Source organism: Pristiophorus japonicus, chromosome 18, assembly GCF_044704955.1.
Source record: "Pristiophorus japonicus isolate sPriJap1 chromosome 18, sPriJap1.hap1, whole genome shotgun sequence".
In the NCBI taxonomy this organism is placed as follows: Eukaryota; Metazoa; Chordata; class Chondrichthyes; family Pristiophoridae; genus Pristiophorus; species Pristiophorus japonicus.
The window spans coordinates 106,985,064-107,002,247 of record NC_091994.1 but is presented as its reverse complement, the minus strand read 5'-3'; the positions used below and the strand labels follow the sequence as shown (position 1 = coordinate 107,002,247).

The window sequence follows — 17,184 nt, the reverse complement described above, 5'->3', positions numbered from 1 at the left end:
TTCAGTGCGCTGCGAGCTACTGAGCATGTCGACAGAGGCTAAAAAAAAAATTCAGCACAGAGCTTGGGAGGGGAGGAGAGGGGAGGGGGGCGAGGGGAGGGGAGAGGAGGTGGGGGTCGGGGGTGGGAAGCAAAAGGGGAGAGAAGATCGTGGGTGCCATTTGGAGGGAATGTGAATGGATGAAGAAGCAGCTTGACAACCAGAGCCAAGATTAGAGAAGGCACATCGCTTCCTTCATGCTAGTACCTGTACATAAACACTCACTCGGCTTCATATTGCAACTGTGGAGTCTTGTTTCTGTGGCTTGTATCTGTAACAGTTTCGTTGCCCATTCGAGTCTGGGAATTTGTTATTCTTGGCTGCAGAAGAAATATTTCTTTCCCAGTGAATGTTTTTTTTTGTCCTACGTATTTTTTTTGTCTTCCTTGGGTTTTGTCTGGCTAGTTGTAACATGAAGCAAGATAGCCCAAGGGTAGTTGTGGGTATAATTTGCGGTGTAGCATGCAGTAATGTTTAAGTCATTACAATTCTGAAAATGGCAAATGCTAGATTGAATGAACATAAGAAGCAGGAGTCGGCCATACGGCCCCTCGAGCCTGCTCCGCAATTCAATAAGGTCATGGCTGATCATCGGCCTCAACTTCACTTTTCCGCCCAATCTCCATATCCCTTGATTCCCCTGAAGTCCAAAAACCTAGCGATCTCAGCCTTGAATATACACAAAGGCTAAGCATCCACAGCCCTCTGTGGCAGAGGTTTCCAAAGGTTCACAAACCTGAGTGAAAAAACTCCTCATCTTGATCTTAAATGGCCAACCCCTTATGCTTATTTAAAAAAGGAGGCAGACAGAAAGCAATTAGTCCAACATCTGTCGTTGGGAAAAAGCTGGCGTTCATTATTAAGCAAGCAGTAGCAGGACATTTGGAAAAGCATAATACAGTCGAGCATGGTTTTATGAAAGGGAAATCATGTTTGACAAATTTGCTGGAGTTCTTTGAGGATGTAATGAGCAGGGGAACCATGGATGTGGTGTATTTGGATTGCCAGAAGACATTTGATAAGGTACCACATAAAAAGTTACTGCCCAAGATAAAAGCTCACTGGGTTGGGGGTAATATATTAGCATGGATAGTGGACTGGCTAACTAACAGAAAACAGAGAGTAGGGATAAATGGATCATTTTCCGGTTGGCAAATGGTAACTAGTGGGGTGCCACAGGGATCGGTGCTGGGGCCTCAATTATTTACAATCTATATTAATGACTTGGATGAAGGGACCAAGTGTAATGTTGTCAAGTTTGCTGATGATACAAAGATGGGTGCTAAAGCAAGTTGGGAGGAGGACACAAAGAATCTGCAAAGGGATATAGACAGGCTAAGTGAGTGGGCAAAAATTTGGCAGATGGAGTATAGGCCCCAAGTTTTGCCATGATTTGCTCCTGATTTTTAGGAGCAACTGGTGTAGAATGGAGTCTCTCAGAAATCGGAATTCTCGCCATTTAGTTTGCTCCAGTTCTAGTCAGAACAGTTTCACTTTGGAACAGAATTTTTTTTTCAAAAGGGGGCGTGTCCGGTTACTTACGCCTGTTTTCAAAGTTTCGTCAGTGAAAACTTACTCCAAACTAACTTAGAATGGAGTAAGTGAAGATTTTTGTACGCTCGAAAAAACCTTGTCTACACTTTAGAAAATCAGGTGTAGGTTACAAATCAGGCGTAGGGAATGCGGCGGGGGGGGTTTAAAGGGAAGTTTACAAACATTAAACACTTCAGTTTTACAAATAAAGAGCCATCATCAATAATAAATGATAAAAACATCAATAAATCAACCCCAAAAAATTAATAAGAAATAATTTTTTTTTTAAATCAATAAATAAAACATTTTCTACTTACCATAGAAACATAGAAACATACCGACTGCAGCACCAGGAGCCCTCCAACAACGTGCTGGGATGCCCCCTCCCCCCCCAGTGTGTCTCTGTCAGTGTCTCTGTCTGTCTGTGTGTGTCTCTCATTCTCTGTCTGTCAGTGTCTGTGTTTCTGACAGCGAGGGGGGGAAGGGGGAGGGGGGAGGAGGAAAATGGGGGGGTGGGAAAGGAGGGGGGGGGAGATGGGGGGAAAGGAGATGGGGGGGTGCGTGGGGAAAGGAGAAGGGGGAGGGAGGCTGGCCGGGCCCGAGACTTCGGGCAGGGCCCGTTCCCAGCACCAGATTTACAGGTAGGTGGCGTTGGGTCGGGTCGGGGTCGGGGGTGTGGTGGGAGGGAGAACGGTTCGGTTCGGGTCGGGGGGAGGAAGAGAGGGAGGTCAGGTCGGGGGGAGGGAGGTCGGGTCCAGTCGGGGAGGGTGGGGGGGAGCGGGGGTCGGGTCGGTGTCGGGTCCGGTCCAGAGGCGGGGGGGCGGGAAGCGGGAGTCGAGTCGGGTCGGGAGGAAGCAGGAGCTGGCCGTGGGAGGAGCCTTATTCACGCAGCTCCAGTGAGGCCATTCGGCCAGGGCTAGGGGCTGCGTGCTTCGGCCCCTCCCACACAGCTTTGGACGCCTGGAGCTACTGCACATGCGCGCCCACTGTAGCGCGCATGTGCAGAGGTCCTGGCACTGTTTTCAGCGCAGGGACCTGGCTCCGCCCCTTACAGCACCTGCTGCGCTGCGCCGAGCTGCAAACGACCTGCAGGGAGCTGGAGAATCTGGAAGTTTTTTTTTAGGCGCACTTTGTGGCGCAAAAAACGGGCGTCCAGATCGGGACTGCGCCGTTCTAGGCGCGGGTCGAAACTTGGGCCCATAATGTTGGAAAGTGTGAGGTTATCCACTTTGGCAGGAAAATAAAACAAATTATTATTTATATAGAGAGAGATTACAAAATGCTGCAGTAGAGAGGGACCTGGAGGTCCTTGTGCATGAAACACAAAAGTTTTGTATGCAGGTAATCAGGAAGGCAAATGTAATGTTGGCCTTTATTGCAAGGCGGATGGAGTATAAAAGCAGGGAAGTACTGCTGCAACTGCACAGGGTATTGGTGAGACCACACCTAGAGTACTACGTACTGTTTTGGTCTCCTTATTTGAGGAGGGATATACTTGCATTGGAGGCAGTTCAGAGAAGGCTTACTCGGTTGATTCCTGAGATGAGGGGGTTGACTTATGAAGAAAGGTTGAGTAGGTTGGGCCTATACTCATTGGAGTTCAGAAGAATGAGAGGGGATCTTATTGAAACCTATAAAATATTGAGGGGGCTCGACAGGGTAGATACAGAGAGGATGTTTCCACTCGTGGAGGAATATAGAACTAGGGGGCATAGTCTCAGAATAAGGGGTTTCCCATTCAGAACCGAGATGAGGAGGAATTTCTTCTCTCCGAGGGTCGTAAATCTGTGGAATTCTCTGCCCCAGAGAACTGTGGAGGCTAGGTCATTGAATATATTTAAAGCGGAGATAGACAGATTTTTGAGCGGTAAGGAAATAAAGGGTTATGGGGAGTGGACAGGGAAGTGGAGCTGAGTCCATGATCAGATTAGCCATGATATTAAATGGCGCAGCAAGCTTGAGGAGCCAAATGGCCTACTCCTGTTCCTATTTCCTATGTTCTTATGAGACTATTCCCCTTAAATATAGACCGAGAGGGACATTTATTTTGTCAGATTAGCTACTTTATGTCGTGAATTTGAAAATCTATTCTTGCCTCTGAAGACGGTTTTTGTTGGTACTCAAAAGACGTAACTCCCAATTAAAAGAGCGAGTCTGCTGCTATGTTTATCTCAGTTAAGTGCGTTTTGTCAACAAGGCCCGACTATTTATGGTGAAAATGTAGTTTTGTGCAGGTTAATCATAAAAGAGCTTCCAGTGTGCATTGAAAGAGCGGGAACATGAACTTTGAGGTAAATTGAATTAAAAGTAACCAAAACTAAAATATATGGAACTGTTCTCCAGCAGTACTCGCCATCTTTAGGAAAGATTGGAAGTAAATCAGAAAACATGGTTACTGCAGTGCTACGTTATAATTTGGATTAAGTTGAGGGGGGCATTCTTATGTTTCATAATGTATACACAACCAAAACTTGTTAATGCTGTATTTTTAGTTTGAAATTTGAATTAATTCAACTTTTCCCAGCCTTCATATATAGCATTGCATTGCACAATGCGAGATATGGGCCTCTGGTTCAAATAAGTAGAGTTCTGTGTTTATATGGAGAGATTTTTTGTTGTTTTTTTGGCAGGGATTATGGGAGAGGAAAAAACACACACTTGCCTACTGTCATTTAATTTTCTCCCCTTCTCGCTCAATTGCAGTGACTTATTTTAATGTATAATTCAGTGGGTACTAGGACTCCCAGCAGTATCTTGAGCCCCAGCATCCTAAGTAATCTCTTATCTGCCAGACTAACGTGAGGCGAAAGATGAACATGTATTTTTTTATCTACCAGAATATATATTTTTAAAGCTTGGTGTACAATGTAATGCAAGTATTGGGGGAGGAGGAAAGAAAATATTACTATTTTGCCTGTATTGATGCTGCACTCTATCATTACATTTTTGATAATACACAGGCACAGTAAAAGGTAATGAAAATTGTATTAAAAGTATTCACAGAGCAGTCAGAAAATGCTGACCCAAGTTCTGTTTCGTGCCATGGTGGTGAAGAATGTAACTACTGTGTGATCTATGGAGCTAGAAATATAATAGCTATAATCACAAATGATGCATCGGTGGTCTTGTTATGACTGCAACCATGCAGTGCCACTTGAGGAAGGTCACAGTGGAAAAAGAGGGGAATGCAAATGAAGTTATAAATTACAATTGAAAAACAATATTTTGATGTGTTGGATGGGGACTGTCAGAGCGGCGAGATGTAATTCATGAGTTCATTATCGCGCGAAGGTGCTTGACAGCTGAGCCATGCCAAAAGGAAAATTTATTCTTCGGGTTGGTGTTGACAGAAAATGGCAGATCATATAAGCAGTTTGTGCAGACACAATGAGACCTTGCAGTGAAATTGTGTTGCTCTGACAGCCCTGCCAACCCTTGTTATTTACGCTTTCAACCAAGGAACAATTTGGTCTTTTTCTCTGTGTGTTGTGTTTTCTTCCCCCTCCCCCTTCCCCCTTCCCCCCCTCCCCCTTACAATATTGCCCAATAAAAGTATTTTTAATTCGGCTTATGTACAAGTTTTATTTTCTGAATTCATGTAAGATCGGGGTTTAGAATTCTGAACACTGATTTTGGATATAGTAGTATGTAAATTGTTAAAAGATACTGCTGCTCACTCCATTCCCTATCTACTGCCAACTGCCTGCTCTGATCGCCATTTTAAACCAAATATCTGTTTAGGAATTGCACATGTTGGCAACGTGATATTAAATCTATGGATTCACCCTATTGAGAGACAGTTGCATGACAATACCAGACCTTCTTATCAACCAGATTAAATGATCAGCACTCCTTGGAGATGGCGCAATGAAGGTTCACTCGATTGATTCCTGGGATAAGAGGTTTGTCCTCTGAGGAGATTGAGTAGATTGGGCCTACACTCTGTGGAGTTTAGAAAAATGAGGTGTGATCTCATTGAAACATATAAGATTCTGAGGGGAATTGGCAGGGTAAATGCTGAGAGGTTGTTTCGCCTGGCTGGAGAGTCCTGAACTAGGGGGCATAGTCTCAGGATAAGAGGTCGGCCATTTAAGACTGAGATGAGAAATTTCTTTACTCAGAGGCTTGTGAATCTTTGGAATTCACCCAGAGGGCTGTGGATGCTGAATCGTTGAGTATATTCAAGGCTGAGATAGATGGATTTGTCAACTTGAGGGGAATCAAGAGATATAGAGATCGGGCGGGAAAGTGGAGTCGAGGTCGAAGATTAGCCATGACCTTATTGAATGGTGGAGTAGGCTCGAGGGGCCATACGGCCTACTGCTCTCCTAATTCTTATGTTCTTAATGAGTTTCGATGAGCATTCACGTTGCTTTCATGGTTTATATTCATCAGTGAACGGTAATTTGGATTAAGCTTTTGTTTGACTGACAGCCATCCAATGCAAGATAAAATATGTGGTGGACAGTGAATTCTTAATATAAAGTAAGTTAAAGAGACCAGATGGTGCTGCAGAAATCATTGCATTTTCATGATTGCACTGTGTTGTGTTTTATGCATCACTGTTGTGTGAATTAGGAGCACTATCGAATTTAACTTCAACAGTGTTACTTGGTAACTGTGAATAGTAGCTGACAAAGATTCACCACACTCCACATCTAACAAGACAATGGAAAATGTTTTGTTATAGGAGAAATGACGGAGCCTGCTGGCTCTAGTGCTTTGTTTTTGTTGCCTAAATAAGCTGGTTTTAGGTACAATGCTCTTCATTTTGTCTTTCCGATTTAACTCTTGAGGGTGTTGACTCATGGGTAAGGTGCCAGAAGACTGCCAGTATGTTTAAAACTCGCCACGTTATTTTTCAGTTATCGTCAAATTATTTGATCAGAGCCAAGCCCAAACTTCCCTTACCTGAAGAAATACAACAGGATTAAAAACAGAAAAAGCTGGAAATACTCAGCAGGTCAGGCAGAATCTGTGGGGAGAGAAACAGTTAACGTTTCAGGTCAATGACCTTTTGTCAGAAATACAACAGGATCCCTGGCTAATTTTACCCTTCGCTAATTCAGTAGCATTGAGCTCAATTGTAGAACCCCTATTAATGTTCTGGCTGATATCAGCTGAAGTATCACAGACCAGAAATCAAACCTGGATTAATCTGGTTTGTGCGACTCTTTGGTAATTTTTTTTAATGGGGTACAAGAATTAATTTTAGAAAAATTGATATATTTATTTTTCGCAATACTTTTTCGATTAAAGACACCTCTTTTAGTAATCCATTAAGTTCTAATTATCTGTTTAGACGCACAATCTACAGCTCATGTTTGCAAGATGTGTGGAAAGGGAGAGATGAAGAAGTTTTTAATGCAGAAAAGTTGTTAGAACAAGGAATACCCTATCAGATACAATGATGAAAGCAGTGTGTATGATTAGTTTTAAAATCATAGAATGGTTGCTGTATGGAAGAAGGCTATTCGGCCTGTTGAGCCTGTGCCGGTTCTCTGAGTACCTCAGCTAGTCCCCATATGCGCGCATTTTTCCCGTAGCCCTACAAATATTTTTCCTTCAGGTACTTATCCAACTCCCTTTTGAAAGCCGCGATTGAATCTGCCTCCACCACCCTTTCAGGCAGCGCATTCCAGATCCTAACCACTCGCTGCGTAAAAAAGTTTTTTCTTGTGTCGCTTTTGGCTCTTCTGCCAATCGCCTTAAATCTGTGTCCTCTGGTTCTCTAACCTTCCACCAATGGGAACAGTTTGTCTCGATCTACTCTGTCCAGACCCCTCATGATTTTGAACACCTCGATCAAATCTCCTCTCAATCTTCTCTGCTCCAAGGAGAACAACCCCAGCTTCTCCAGTCTATCCACGTAACTGAAGTCCCTCATCCCTGGAATCATTCTCGTAAATCTTTTCTGCACCCTCTCTAAGGCCTTCACATCCTTCCTAAAGTGCAGTGCCCAGAATTGGACACAATACTCCACTTGAGGCCGAACCAGTGTTTTATACAGGTTCATCATAATGTCCACGCTTGTATACTCTATAAAAACATAAGAACATAAGAAATAGGAGCGGGAGTAGGCCACCTGGCCCCTCGAGCCTGCTCTGCCATTTAATATCATGGCTGATCTGACCATGGACTCAGCTCCACTTCCCTGCCCGCTCTCCATAACCCTTTATTCCCTTATCGCTCAAAAATCTGTCTATCTCCACCTTAAATATATTCAATGACCCAGCCTCCTCAGCTCTCTGGGGCAGGGAATTCCACAGATTTATAATCCTCTGAGAGAAGAAATTCCTCCTCATCTCAGTTTTAAATGGGTGGCCCCTTATTCTGAGACTATGTCCCCTAGTTTTAGTTTCCCCTATGAGTGGAAATATCCTCTCTGCATCCACCTTGTCAGGCCCCCTCATTATCTTATATGTTTCGATAAGATCACGTCTCATTCTTCTGAACTCCAGTGAGTGTAGACCCAACCTACTCAACCTATCTTCATAAGTCAACCCCCTCATCTCCGGAATCAACCTCGTGAACCTTTTCTGAACAGCCTCCAATGCAAGACTATCCTTCCTTAAATACAGAGACCAAAATTGTATGCAATACTCTAGGTGTGGACTCACCAATACAGTTGTAACAGGACTTCTCTGCTTTTATACTCTATTCCCCCTTGCAATAAAGGCCAACATTCCATTTCCCTTTCTGATTACTTGCTGTACCTGCATACTAACGTTTTGTGTTTCATGCACAAGGACCCCCAGGTCCCTCTGTACTGCAGCACTTTGCAATGTTTCTCCATTTAAATATTGTGTGCAGTTTTGGTCTAATCTGAGGAAGGACGGTCTTGCTATTGAGGGAGTGCAGCGAAGGTTCACCAGACTGATTCCCGGGATGGCAGGACTGATATATGAGGAGAGACTGGATTGACTGGGCCTGTATACACTGGAGTTTAAACGGATGAGAGGAGATCTCATAGAAACATATAAAATTCTGACAGGACTGGACAGGTTAGATGCAGGAAGAAGAATAAGGGGTAATCTATATAGCACCGAGGTGAGGAGAAACTTCTTCACTCAGAGTTGTTAACCTGTGGAATTCCCTACCGCAGAGAGTTGTTGATGCCAGTTCATTGGATATATTCAAGAGGGAGTTAGATATGGCCCTTACTGCTAAAGAGATCAAAGGGTATGGAGAGAAAGCAGGAAAGGGGTACTGAGGGAATGATCAGCCATGATCTTATTGAATGGCAGTGCAGGCTCGAGGGGCCGAATGGCCTACTCCTGCACCTATTTTGCTTTTCTATTTTTTCTGTTAAAGTGGATTACCTCACATTTTTCCACATTATACTCCATCTGCCAAATATTTGCCCACTCACTTAGCCTGTCTCATAGAAACATAGAAAATAGGTGCAGGAGTAGGCCATTCGGCCCCTCGAGCTTGCACCGCATTCAATAAGATCATGGCTGATCATTCCCTCAGTATCCCTTTCCTGCTTTCTCTCCATACCCCTTGATCCCATTAGCCGTAAGGGTCATATCTAACTCCCTCTTGAATATATCCAATGAACTGGCATCAACAACTCTCTGCGGTAGGGAATTCCACAGGTTAACAACTCTGAGTGAAGAAGTTTCTCCTCATCTCGGTGCTATATAGATTACCCTTTATCCTTCTTCCTGCATCTAACCTGTCCAGTCCTGTCAGAATTTTATATGTTTCTGAGATCCCCTCTCATCCTTCTAAACTCCAGTGTATACAGGCCCAGTCAATCCAGTCTCTCCTCATATATCAGTCCTGCCATCCCGGGAATCAGTCTGGTGAACCTTCGCTGCACTCCCTCAATAGCAAGAACGTCCTTCCTCAGATTAGACCAAAACTGCACACAATATTTCAGGTGAGGCCTCACCAAGGCCCTGTACAACTGCAGTAAGACCTTCCTGCTCCTATACTCAAATCCCCTCGCTATGAAGGCCAATATACCATTTGCCTTCTTCACCGCCTGCTGTACCTGCATGCCAACTTTCAATGACTGATGAACTATGACACCCAGGTCTCGTTGCACCTCCCCTTTTCCTAATCTGCCGCCATTCAGATAATCTGCCTTCGTGTTTTTGCCCCCAAAATGGATAACCTCACATTTATCTACATTATACTGCATCTGCCATGCATTTGCCCACTCACCTAACCTGTCCAAGTCACCCTGCAGCCTCTTAGCGTCTCCCAGTTTAGTGTCATCTGCAAACTTGGAGATATTACACTCACTTCCTTCATCTAAATCGTTAATGTATATTGTAAAGAACTGGGGTGCCAGCACTGAGCCCTGCGGCACTCCACTAGTCACTGCCTGCCATTCCGTTGCAGATTTTTTATATCCTCACAATTTGCTTTCTCACCCATCTTTGTATCATCAGCAAACTTGGCTACATTGCACTCGGTCCCTTCATCCAAGTCATTAATATAGATTGTAAATAGTTGAGGACCCAGCACCAATCCCTGCGGCATCCCACTAGTTACTGTTTGCCAACCGGAAAATGACCCATTTATCCCGACACTCTTTTCTGTCGGTTAGCCAATCCTCGATCTATGCTAATATATTACCCCCAATCCCGTGAACTTTTATCTTGTGCAGTAACCTTTTATGTGGCACCTTATCGAATGCCTTCTGGCAATCCAAATACACCACATCCACTGGTTTCCCCCTTAACCACCCTGCTCTTTACATCCTCAAAGAACTGCAGCAAATTTTCAAACATGATTTCCCTTTCATAAAACCATGCTGACTCTGCTTGGTTGAATTATGCTTTTCCAAATGTCCTGCTACTGCTTCCTTAATAATGGACTCCAGCATTTTCCCAACGATAGATGTTAGGCTAATTATACCGCTGTTCATGAAGCCCAGGATCCCGTAAGCTTTTTTAACTGCTTTCTCAATCTGCCCTGCCACCTGCAATGATTTGTGCACATATACCCCTAGTGAATAAATATGTCAAAGAAAAAAATTAAAAAGACATAGGGAATGGAACTAACTGGATCGTTCTTTCAGAGAGCCAGTGGAGATACATTGGGATAAATCTTTTACGCAAAATTCTACGATCCTAGCGTAAAGCCTCGCTGGGGGGGGGAAAAATTGCCATACTATCTTGGGACATAGTTTTCCATAAACAGATGGGATAAATGTTGATGTTTTAGAATGAAAGAATAAAAACATTTACAGTTGGCACTAATAAAGCAAAATGGCTGCCTTTTACAATATCACTTATCACCATGGATTTCTGTGTTTAACTTTTTAATTCAGACCACTCTCTCATACATATTGATATGTATGAGGATATTGATTTTATTGGAAATTTTTAGGATTTATCTGCTCTTAATGTAGCATATTTGCATTGGAAGTATTGTGTAGTGATAGTGACTCTTGCTTGCACCAGTTAATTTTTTCCTTTCATTTTTGTGTGTTTTTACGTGTCTAATGGTCCTGTTTCTGCCTCTTCCACCCCTTCCCGTATTACAGTTACACGAGAGCAGCTATGACGCAGGAAAGGCCTTGCAGCGACTGGTTAAGAAGCCTGTGCCCAAACTGATTGAAAAATGTTGGTCCGACGATGAAATGGTAAGCAAAATCTATATTTACATTTCTGAAACAAACTAAGAAATCTTTGGCGTTTTCAATAAAACTGCCGTCACTTAAATCATTTTTGAGTCTACGAGAATGAGATCCTTTTCCAGCAGTAATAGAAAGTTGTTGCAAAATTGAAAGGGAAAAATGCAAATAAGTACTTGAGTTCCTCATGCTCCAGTTGTTAATTGGAACCTCGAATAATCTGAAAAAGTCAAGAGTGAAATTATTGGTTTCTTAAGGAAGTTACTGCTCCATCCTTCCTTTTATGTTGATATGAAGCTTTTCATTGGTTTATAATTAGGACTGAGAAATAAATGTTTCCCTACTGCCCCATTCATAAAATGGAGGTATCTGTCATTCTGATGGTTTTGCCTGCAACTTGGAAGTTGAGGATTTGCAGAGGAATGATTTTGCTTTTTATTTATATAAAAAAAAACTGAATTTGTGTGTGTGTGTATATATATACATTATATTATCTATCTATATTACACACACATACACACACACACACACACACACACTCCAGAGAGTTCCTGATTTCATTTATTTTTATGCATTTATTTGATCCATTGCCTATTAGAGATTGTAAGTGCATACCATTAAAATATAGTTTCAGTATACTATAGATACTAGTGGCTATGTCTACTAAGTGCCAGTTCCAACAATGTTTCATATATGCGAGTGCGGCTGCTCTTATCGTATTGCAGCTACTTGAAATCTTCTGGACAGCTGCATCCTGTTTACAAGGCAGATCTGCACCTGGCAGCCCAAGTCTTGCCAGAGATGGTAGAAAATGCGCTGTTCTTATCTCAAAGGAGGACTTGTGTAACAAGCAGTGTCACTATTGAATACTGTTCAAAGTCACTCCGCATTTTGTTTCTTGAATGGTTTTTGACAGGATTTTAAACTTCTGTTGCGTCACATTTTAAATTTTCATGTGGAACTACCAAGGGCCAAAATCTTTCACAGATGATAGCTATTTTGATAAATAAACACTGTTCATGCAATTTTCATGAGTGGCTGCAGGGCAAATCACCTTGAATGATGATCTTGCCTGGCTCTTAGTTGTATCCTTTATGTTTCCTGTTGTTGAGAGCAGCGCCAGAAATGTTGTTGTATGCTTCGGTTTTTATTATCTCTCCCACTCACTCTCTCACTTACTCGCTCGCTCTCTCACTCACATGCATGTTTATGCCCTTTGCAGGTTTTACAAATAATAGGAAGGGTTGCTGAAATGTCTTTTTTAAAGATTTCTCTTCCCACCCCTCCCCTCCTTCCTCCCCGCCCCCCAGCCCAAACACACTTTCCCCCATTTATTCCCTCTCCTCCTGGGTACGGCTTCACCGTCAGCCCTTCCACATTTCGCTCAAATGGTACACTGCTGTAATGAAGGAAATCTGTGAGTGTCAGCAGGCGCTCAGTCAGAAGCGGGGAGCGGGGTGGTGGGTAGGGGAAGCATCACACTTTTGCCCGAAGGTATTCACCTACACACTTTCTAGCAGGGGTCACTGGATAGCAGGCAGGAGTGGTAATTTTGTCTAAAATTACCCTCCCCTCTCCTGTAGTCCAAAGAGGCTGAGGCAAATTATAAAAACCTAATGGTCATCAGAGCTCAGATTGGGAATTGTACCTCCAACTTTCCTGGTCTGTATGGTTCAGCTCCATGTAACCAGTGACCACTGAGCGAAGCTCTTGGCACAATTTATTTAAAGGGTGCTCTACAAATAAATTCCTACGTTCTAGTCTAATTGAGATTTAGATCTTTTTCTTTCATGGTTTTTGGCCATTTCACAGCATTCAATTGCCTCTATGCTTAGCTTTGAGTAACTCTTAAGTAGAGTCAAGTTTAAAGTAGAAGTGCCATCTAAGTGTCACTGAGTCTGTAGTTACAATGGAGCCAGTGTCTCTTGCTTCTGTGGTAGTTCAACCCTTTAAACTAGACTCTGTGTTTTGGGGCGGCAAAAACTGTATTGATGGTCTGTCAACACTTTGATATCAATGATTTTTTTCCAGAATGAAATACAAAGGAGTTTAAGATCTCCTCCAATTTGGTTCAATATAAATGAGGAGACCTTGAGCACACAGTAGAATGGACATACGTGGAGTAATTCCACTTTACTTCTTATAAATGGAGCTTTCAACTGCAAAAGAATAATCTTTCCCACTGCATAAAAGGGGATTATTTATTTATGAAAGCTTATATAACTCAATTTAAAAAATCTATTCAAGATGCCTTTTTAATGTTGCCCCTTTTTAAACAATATATTTCCTTTGAAAGTTGAAACCACAGAGAGAAAGAGAGTCTATCTTGTTAGTAATGGTGAGTTGAAGCAATTATTTAGAGTATAGAGAACCATAAATTTATGACCACCGTGAGCTTGAGTGAATTATGAGTGTTATTTTGTGGTCAGGTTGAGAACCTTTGATTGACTTCAATAGTACTGCCCCTACCACAATAACCAGGTTCAGAACTTGGAACATTCAATACCACCTTACACACTGAATTCACCCATTGAGTCATCAACACAAAGCAAAGGACCTCTAGCATGGTCAAATGTTTAATATACCAAATGACTACGCAGCGTTTGGTACAACCTTCAGGCAGGTCGAAGGGAATTTTTGAGCACCATATGCCATTATTTTACACACGTTGACTATTGCTTTCACACATACGAATTATCAATCCTGTGAGCAGTGAAATTGCTATTCATACCTATGTAATAATGAGGAGCAAATTTTCTCTCAACTAGACTGGGGTGACAAATGAGGCGAGGAAAGAAAGTTTTTGTGAACTGCATAAATAGATTTTCTGTTAGCTCTTTGGTTTGCGTGTTTTATCACACCTTTGTTTTGTCCAACACCCTTTCAACGTGAAATCTCATTTCTCGTGGTTGGACTTTGCAATAATTGTTTATTCAAAATTGTTGTCATGTTTGCTCACTGAATGGATTAACCAATGACTTGCACACTAGCTGGTCATTGTGGCAATGAACTGAATAATTAAAGAATGACGCTGAAGGTCGAGCTCATCAATCCAGCAACCTGTCCTATTTGGCTTGATGTTGTACGTGAAGATCTTCATTGCTTCTACATAGAATTTATAGCATTAAAACAGGCCGTTCAGCCCAACTGGTCTGTGCCGGTATTTTTGCTCCACACGAGCCTCTCTGATCATATCATACAAATTTATACATTTTAGTCAAAGCATCTTTTAGTATTTCTTAACTTTTACCAAACTATCTGTTCACAATAGCTCCATGTGTAGTTGGATCTAGTATGACATTCGCACCATTGTGTCAAACTGAAATGTCCATAATTGAAGATACCTCTCAGCCAGTTAGCTTTTTGCTCGACTAGAATCTGATTGAAGTCAAGTTAACTTTTAACTAGAGTAATTATATCAGAAATTAAAATATTTCACAGTGCATATGTTCTGCACACATGGGAGAGTGGGGCTTGATTAAATAATTGTCACAACGGTGGGATGTTTGCTATGATAATCAAAAGGCTCTCTTACATTAATAGTGTGCCATCAGCAGCTGGCACTTGGTACTCCAGCCATTACACTTCGAGAGTACATCATTGGCTGTACAGCGCTTTGAGATCTCCTGAGGTTGTGAAAGGCGCTATATCAATGCAAGTCTTTCTTTCTTTATTGATGGCACACCATAACATAAAGCAGGTTAGCTTTACCCCCTCGGACTTTTCCTGAATTCCAAGAACTGCCGTTCCAGAGGTACAGAAAATGTCGGAGGTCTTCCTGCTTCATGCAAAAAGAGAAGAATGTAGAAAAAGAATTGGTTCTGAACACGAGGTAAATAAGTCACTGGGCTTTGATGTTAAAGGCAGTCAGCGAGGAGATAGCAGAGGATAGGATGCAATTTATCAGTCTTCCTTCAACATGCATATTGTGCTAGGGGACTGGAGGGTAACCAGTGACCTCTGTTCAAGAAGGAGCAGAGGATAAACCAAGAAACTACAGACGTGTAAGTCTGTTGACTGTGGGCAACTATTGGAATCCACAATTTAAGATCATGGTAAGATTTTAGAAATACGTGGGTTAATAAAGGCTAGCCAAAACATGTTTGGCAAACCTAAGAGTTCTTTTTAAAAAAGTGACAGATTGCATAGATAAAGAGAATCTGTGATGTTGTGTATATGGATTTTAAGAAGGCGTTTGATATTGTACCACGCAAGAGAATTGCTACAAGAATCCAGGCATGGAGATTGTAGGAGCGTGGTTGGAAAGTCAGCAGATGGACAGGAAACCGAGGGTTAGGAAAGATGATGGCAGTAGTTAGTAGAACTTCTCTGCGAAGAGCATCCATTAATTCCATACACTGCACCAGAATTCAGTACTGCGTCTCCATAACGAAAGTGTTGGTATTTTTGGACGGCGAGTCTTTTTTCAATTCAGTGAGTTATTTTTTTTTATTATCTGAAGTGTTCATTTCTATTGCTACAGAGAGAGTTTTTCTCCATTGACCTCGCATATTAAATCAGTAAAAATTGATGATTCTGTTGTTCTTTGCTCTGTCTGGTCTTCCAAATCAAATTACCTCCATTTCTGAATCAATTCGCAGCACTCATCCTTAATGCGTATGAGCCCAGTCTCACAAAACCAGGTTTGGATTATAGATGCAAAATACTGAGCTGTGCTTGACGTGGATTTGATTTTGTCAAACACCTGTCAGCAGTTGGGCAAATCTCTTGTTAAATCTGACATTTTAATTGTTTTTAATGTTCTCACATGGTGTTGCTCGTGGATAAAAAAAAATTCAAGTACCTCTTCCTGTAATTGTCTCTGCTTGTCTTCCATTCTAATTCTTTCAATCTTGCTCCTTCCAATTTCTGTATGTCTATGACTCACACACTCTTTGTCTTCCTTCTTTCATTCTTTGCACACTCCATCTTTTTCTGTATATGTATCTCTCTTTATTCTATATCTCTCATTCTCTCCTTTTCCACTGACTGTTCAGATCCAGAACCAGATATCTGCCTGCAAAACTTTGATAGCTCCACCTGAAAACTTGTCTCTGTAGGAGTGGGGGCTGGGACATTTGTCATCTTGTCTTTACACCAAGGAGGAGTGGGGCATAGGCTGGGAAAGAATGACAGCTGAGTTTGAAAGGGGTGAAGCTTATGGCTAGGTTAGGATTGAGTAGGGCTTGGAGGGTGTGACAAAGTGAGTTAGGGCCAATGCCTGGAACTCTGGCTCGGGCAAAAGGGGAGGTCGGGACATGGGATTTGGGCTTGGAAGGGGCAAGGTAGTTGGGTAAGGGTTAGGAGGGAATCGGCAGTTGTGGGCTGAGAGCTGGGAGCAAGAGCCCCTTCTAATCACGTGAATGTCAGTGCAGTAAAATCATGTGGTATGCTCAAACCAAACAGACTTGTGGGACAGAACGGACAACATGTTTGTATTTATATATAGAAGATATCCAATAATGAGAGCAGAGCTGGAATCCTCAGGATAGGCCTCAGTAACGGGGTAGAGTGAGTAAAATTCTGGGACGGAAGGAGGAATGGGGAACGATCCCACCAGTTAAAAATGGGTTAATGTTTTTCCTCAATTAGTTAAGGCGTAGTATCACGTTTTCATGGACCATTCAACAATTGCACAGTAATCAGACTATTGCACACGCATACTTTTTTTATCGTAGAATGATGGAAATGGTAGATAATAAATAAAGGACGGTCTGTAAACTTAACAACATCGATTGTCATTTGCACCTCCCTGAAGTTGAAAATAAAAAGAAGACATTGGTGAAGATTTTCACTTGTGGGGTCTTCATTAATCTGTCTTCTCTACGATTGGTGTTTTGAGAAATCACTTTTTTTGTCATTCAAAGTCCTGTCTTAATTACAAGCACCCAATCAGTCCAGAAGCGCTCAAAAAAGCTTTTTAATAAACATAATGGGCACATTTCAATAATACTGGGGCTCCAGGTAGAGCTGCAGATAACAGTAACAGACTAAGTCACCAGTCTACACTTCGATAG

General features: G+C 42.2%; 1 protein-coding gene across 11 annotated transcripts in view; it reads left to right on the top strand.

Moving 5' to 3' along the window:
- The window catches only part of rerea (arginine-glutamic acid dipeptide (RE) repeats a), a 564,590-nt gene that overhangs the window by 409,750 nt on the left and 137,656 nt on the right, over positions 1–17,184 (top strand). For all 11 annotated transcript variants that reach the window (XR_011587646.1, XM_070860497.1, XM_070860493.1 and 8 more), the window contains one exon: positions 11,078–11,176. Coding sequence is in view for 10 of the 11 variants with exons in the window: in XM_070860497.1 (XP_070716598.1) it covers positions 11,078–11,176 (99 nt within the window). In the remaining variant the exon portion in view is untranslated. The remainder of the gene's footprint in view (positions 1–11,077; positions 11,177–17,184) is intronic.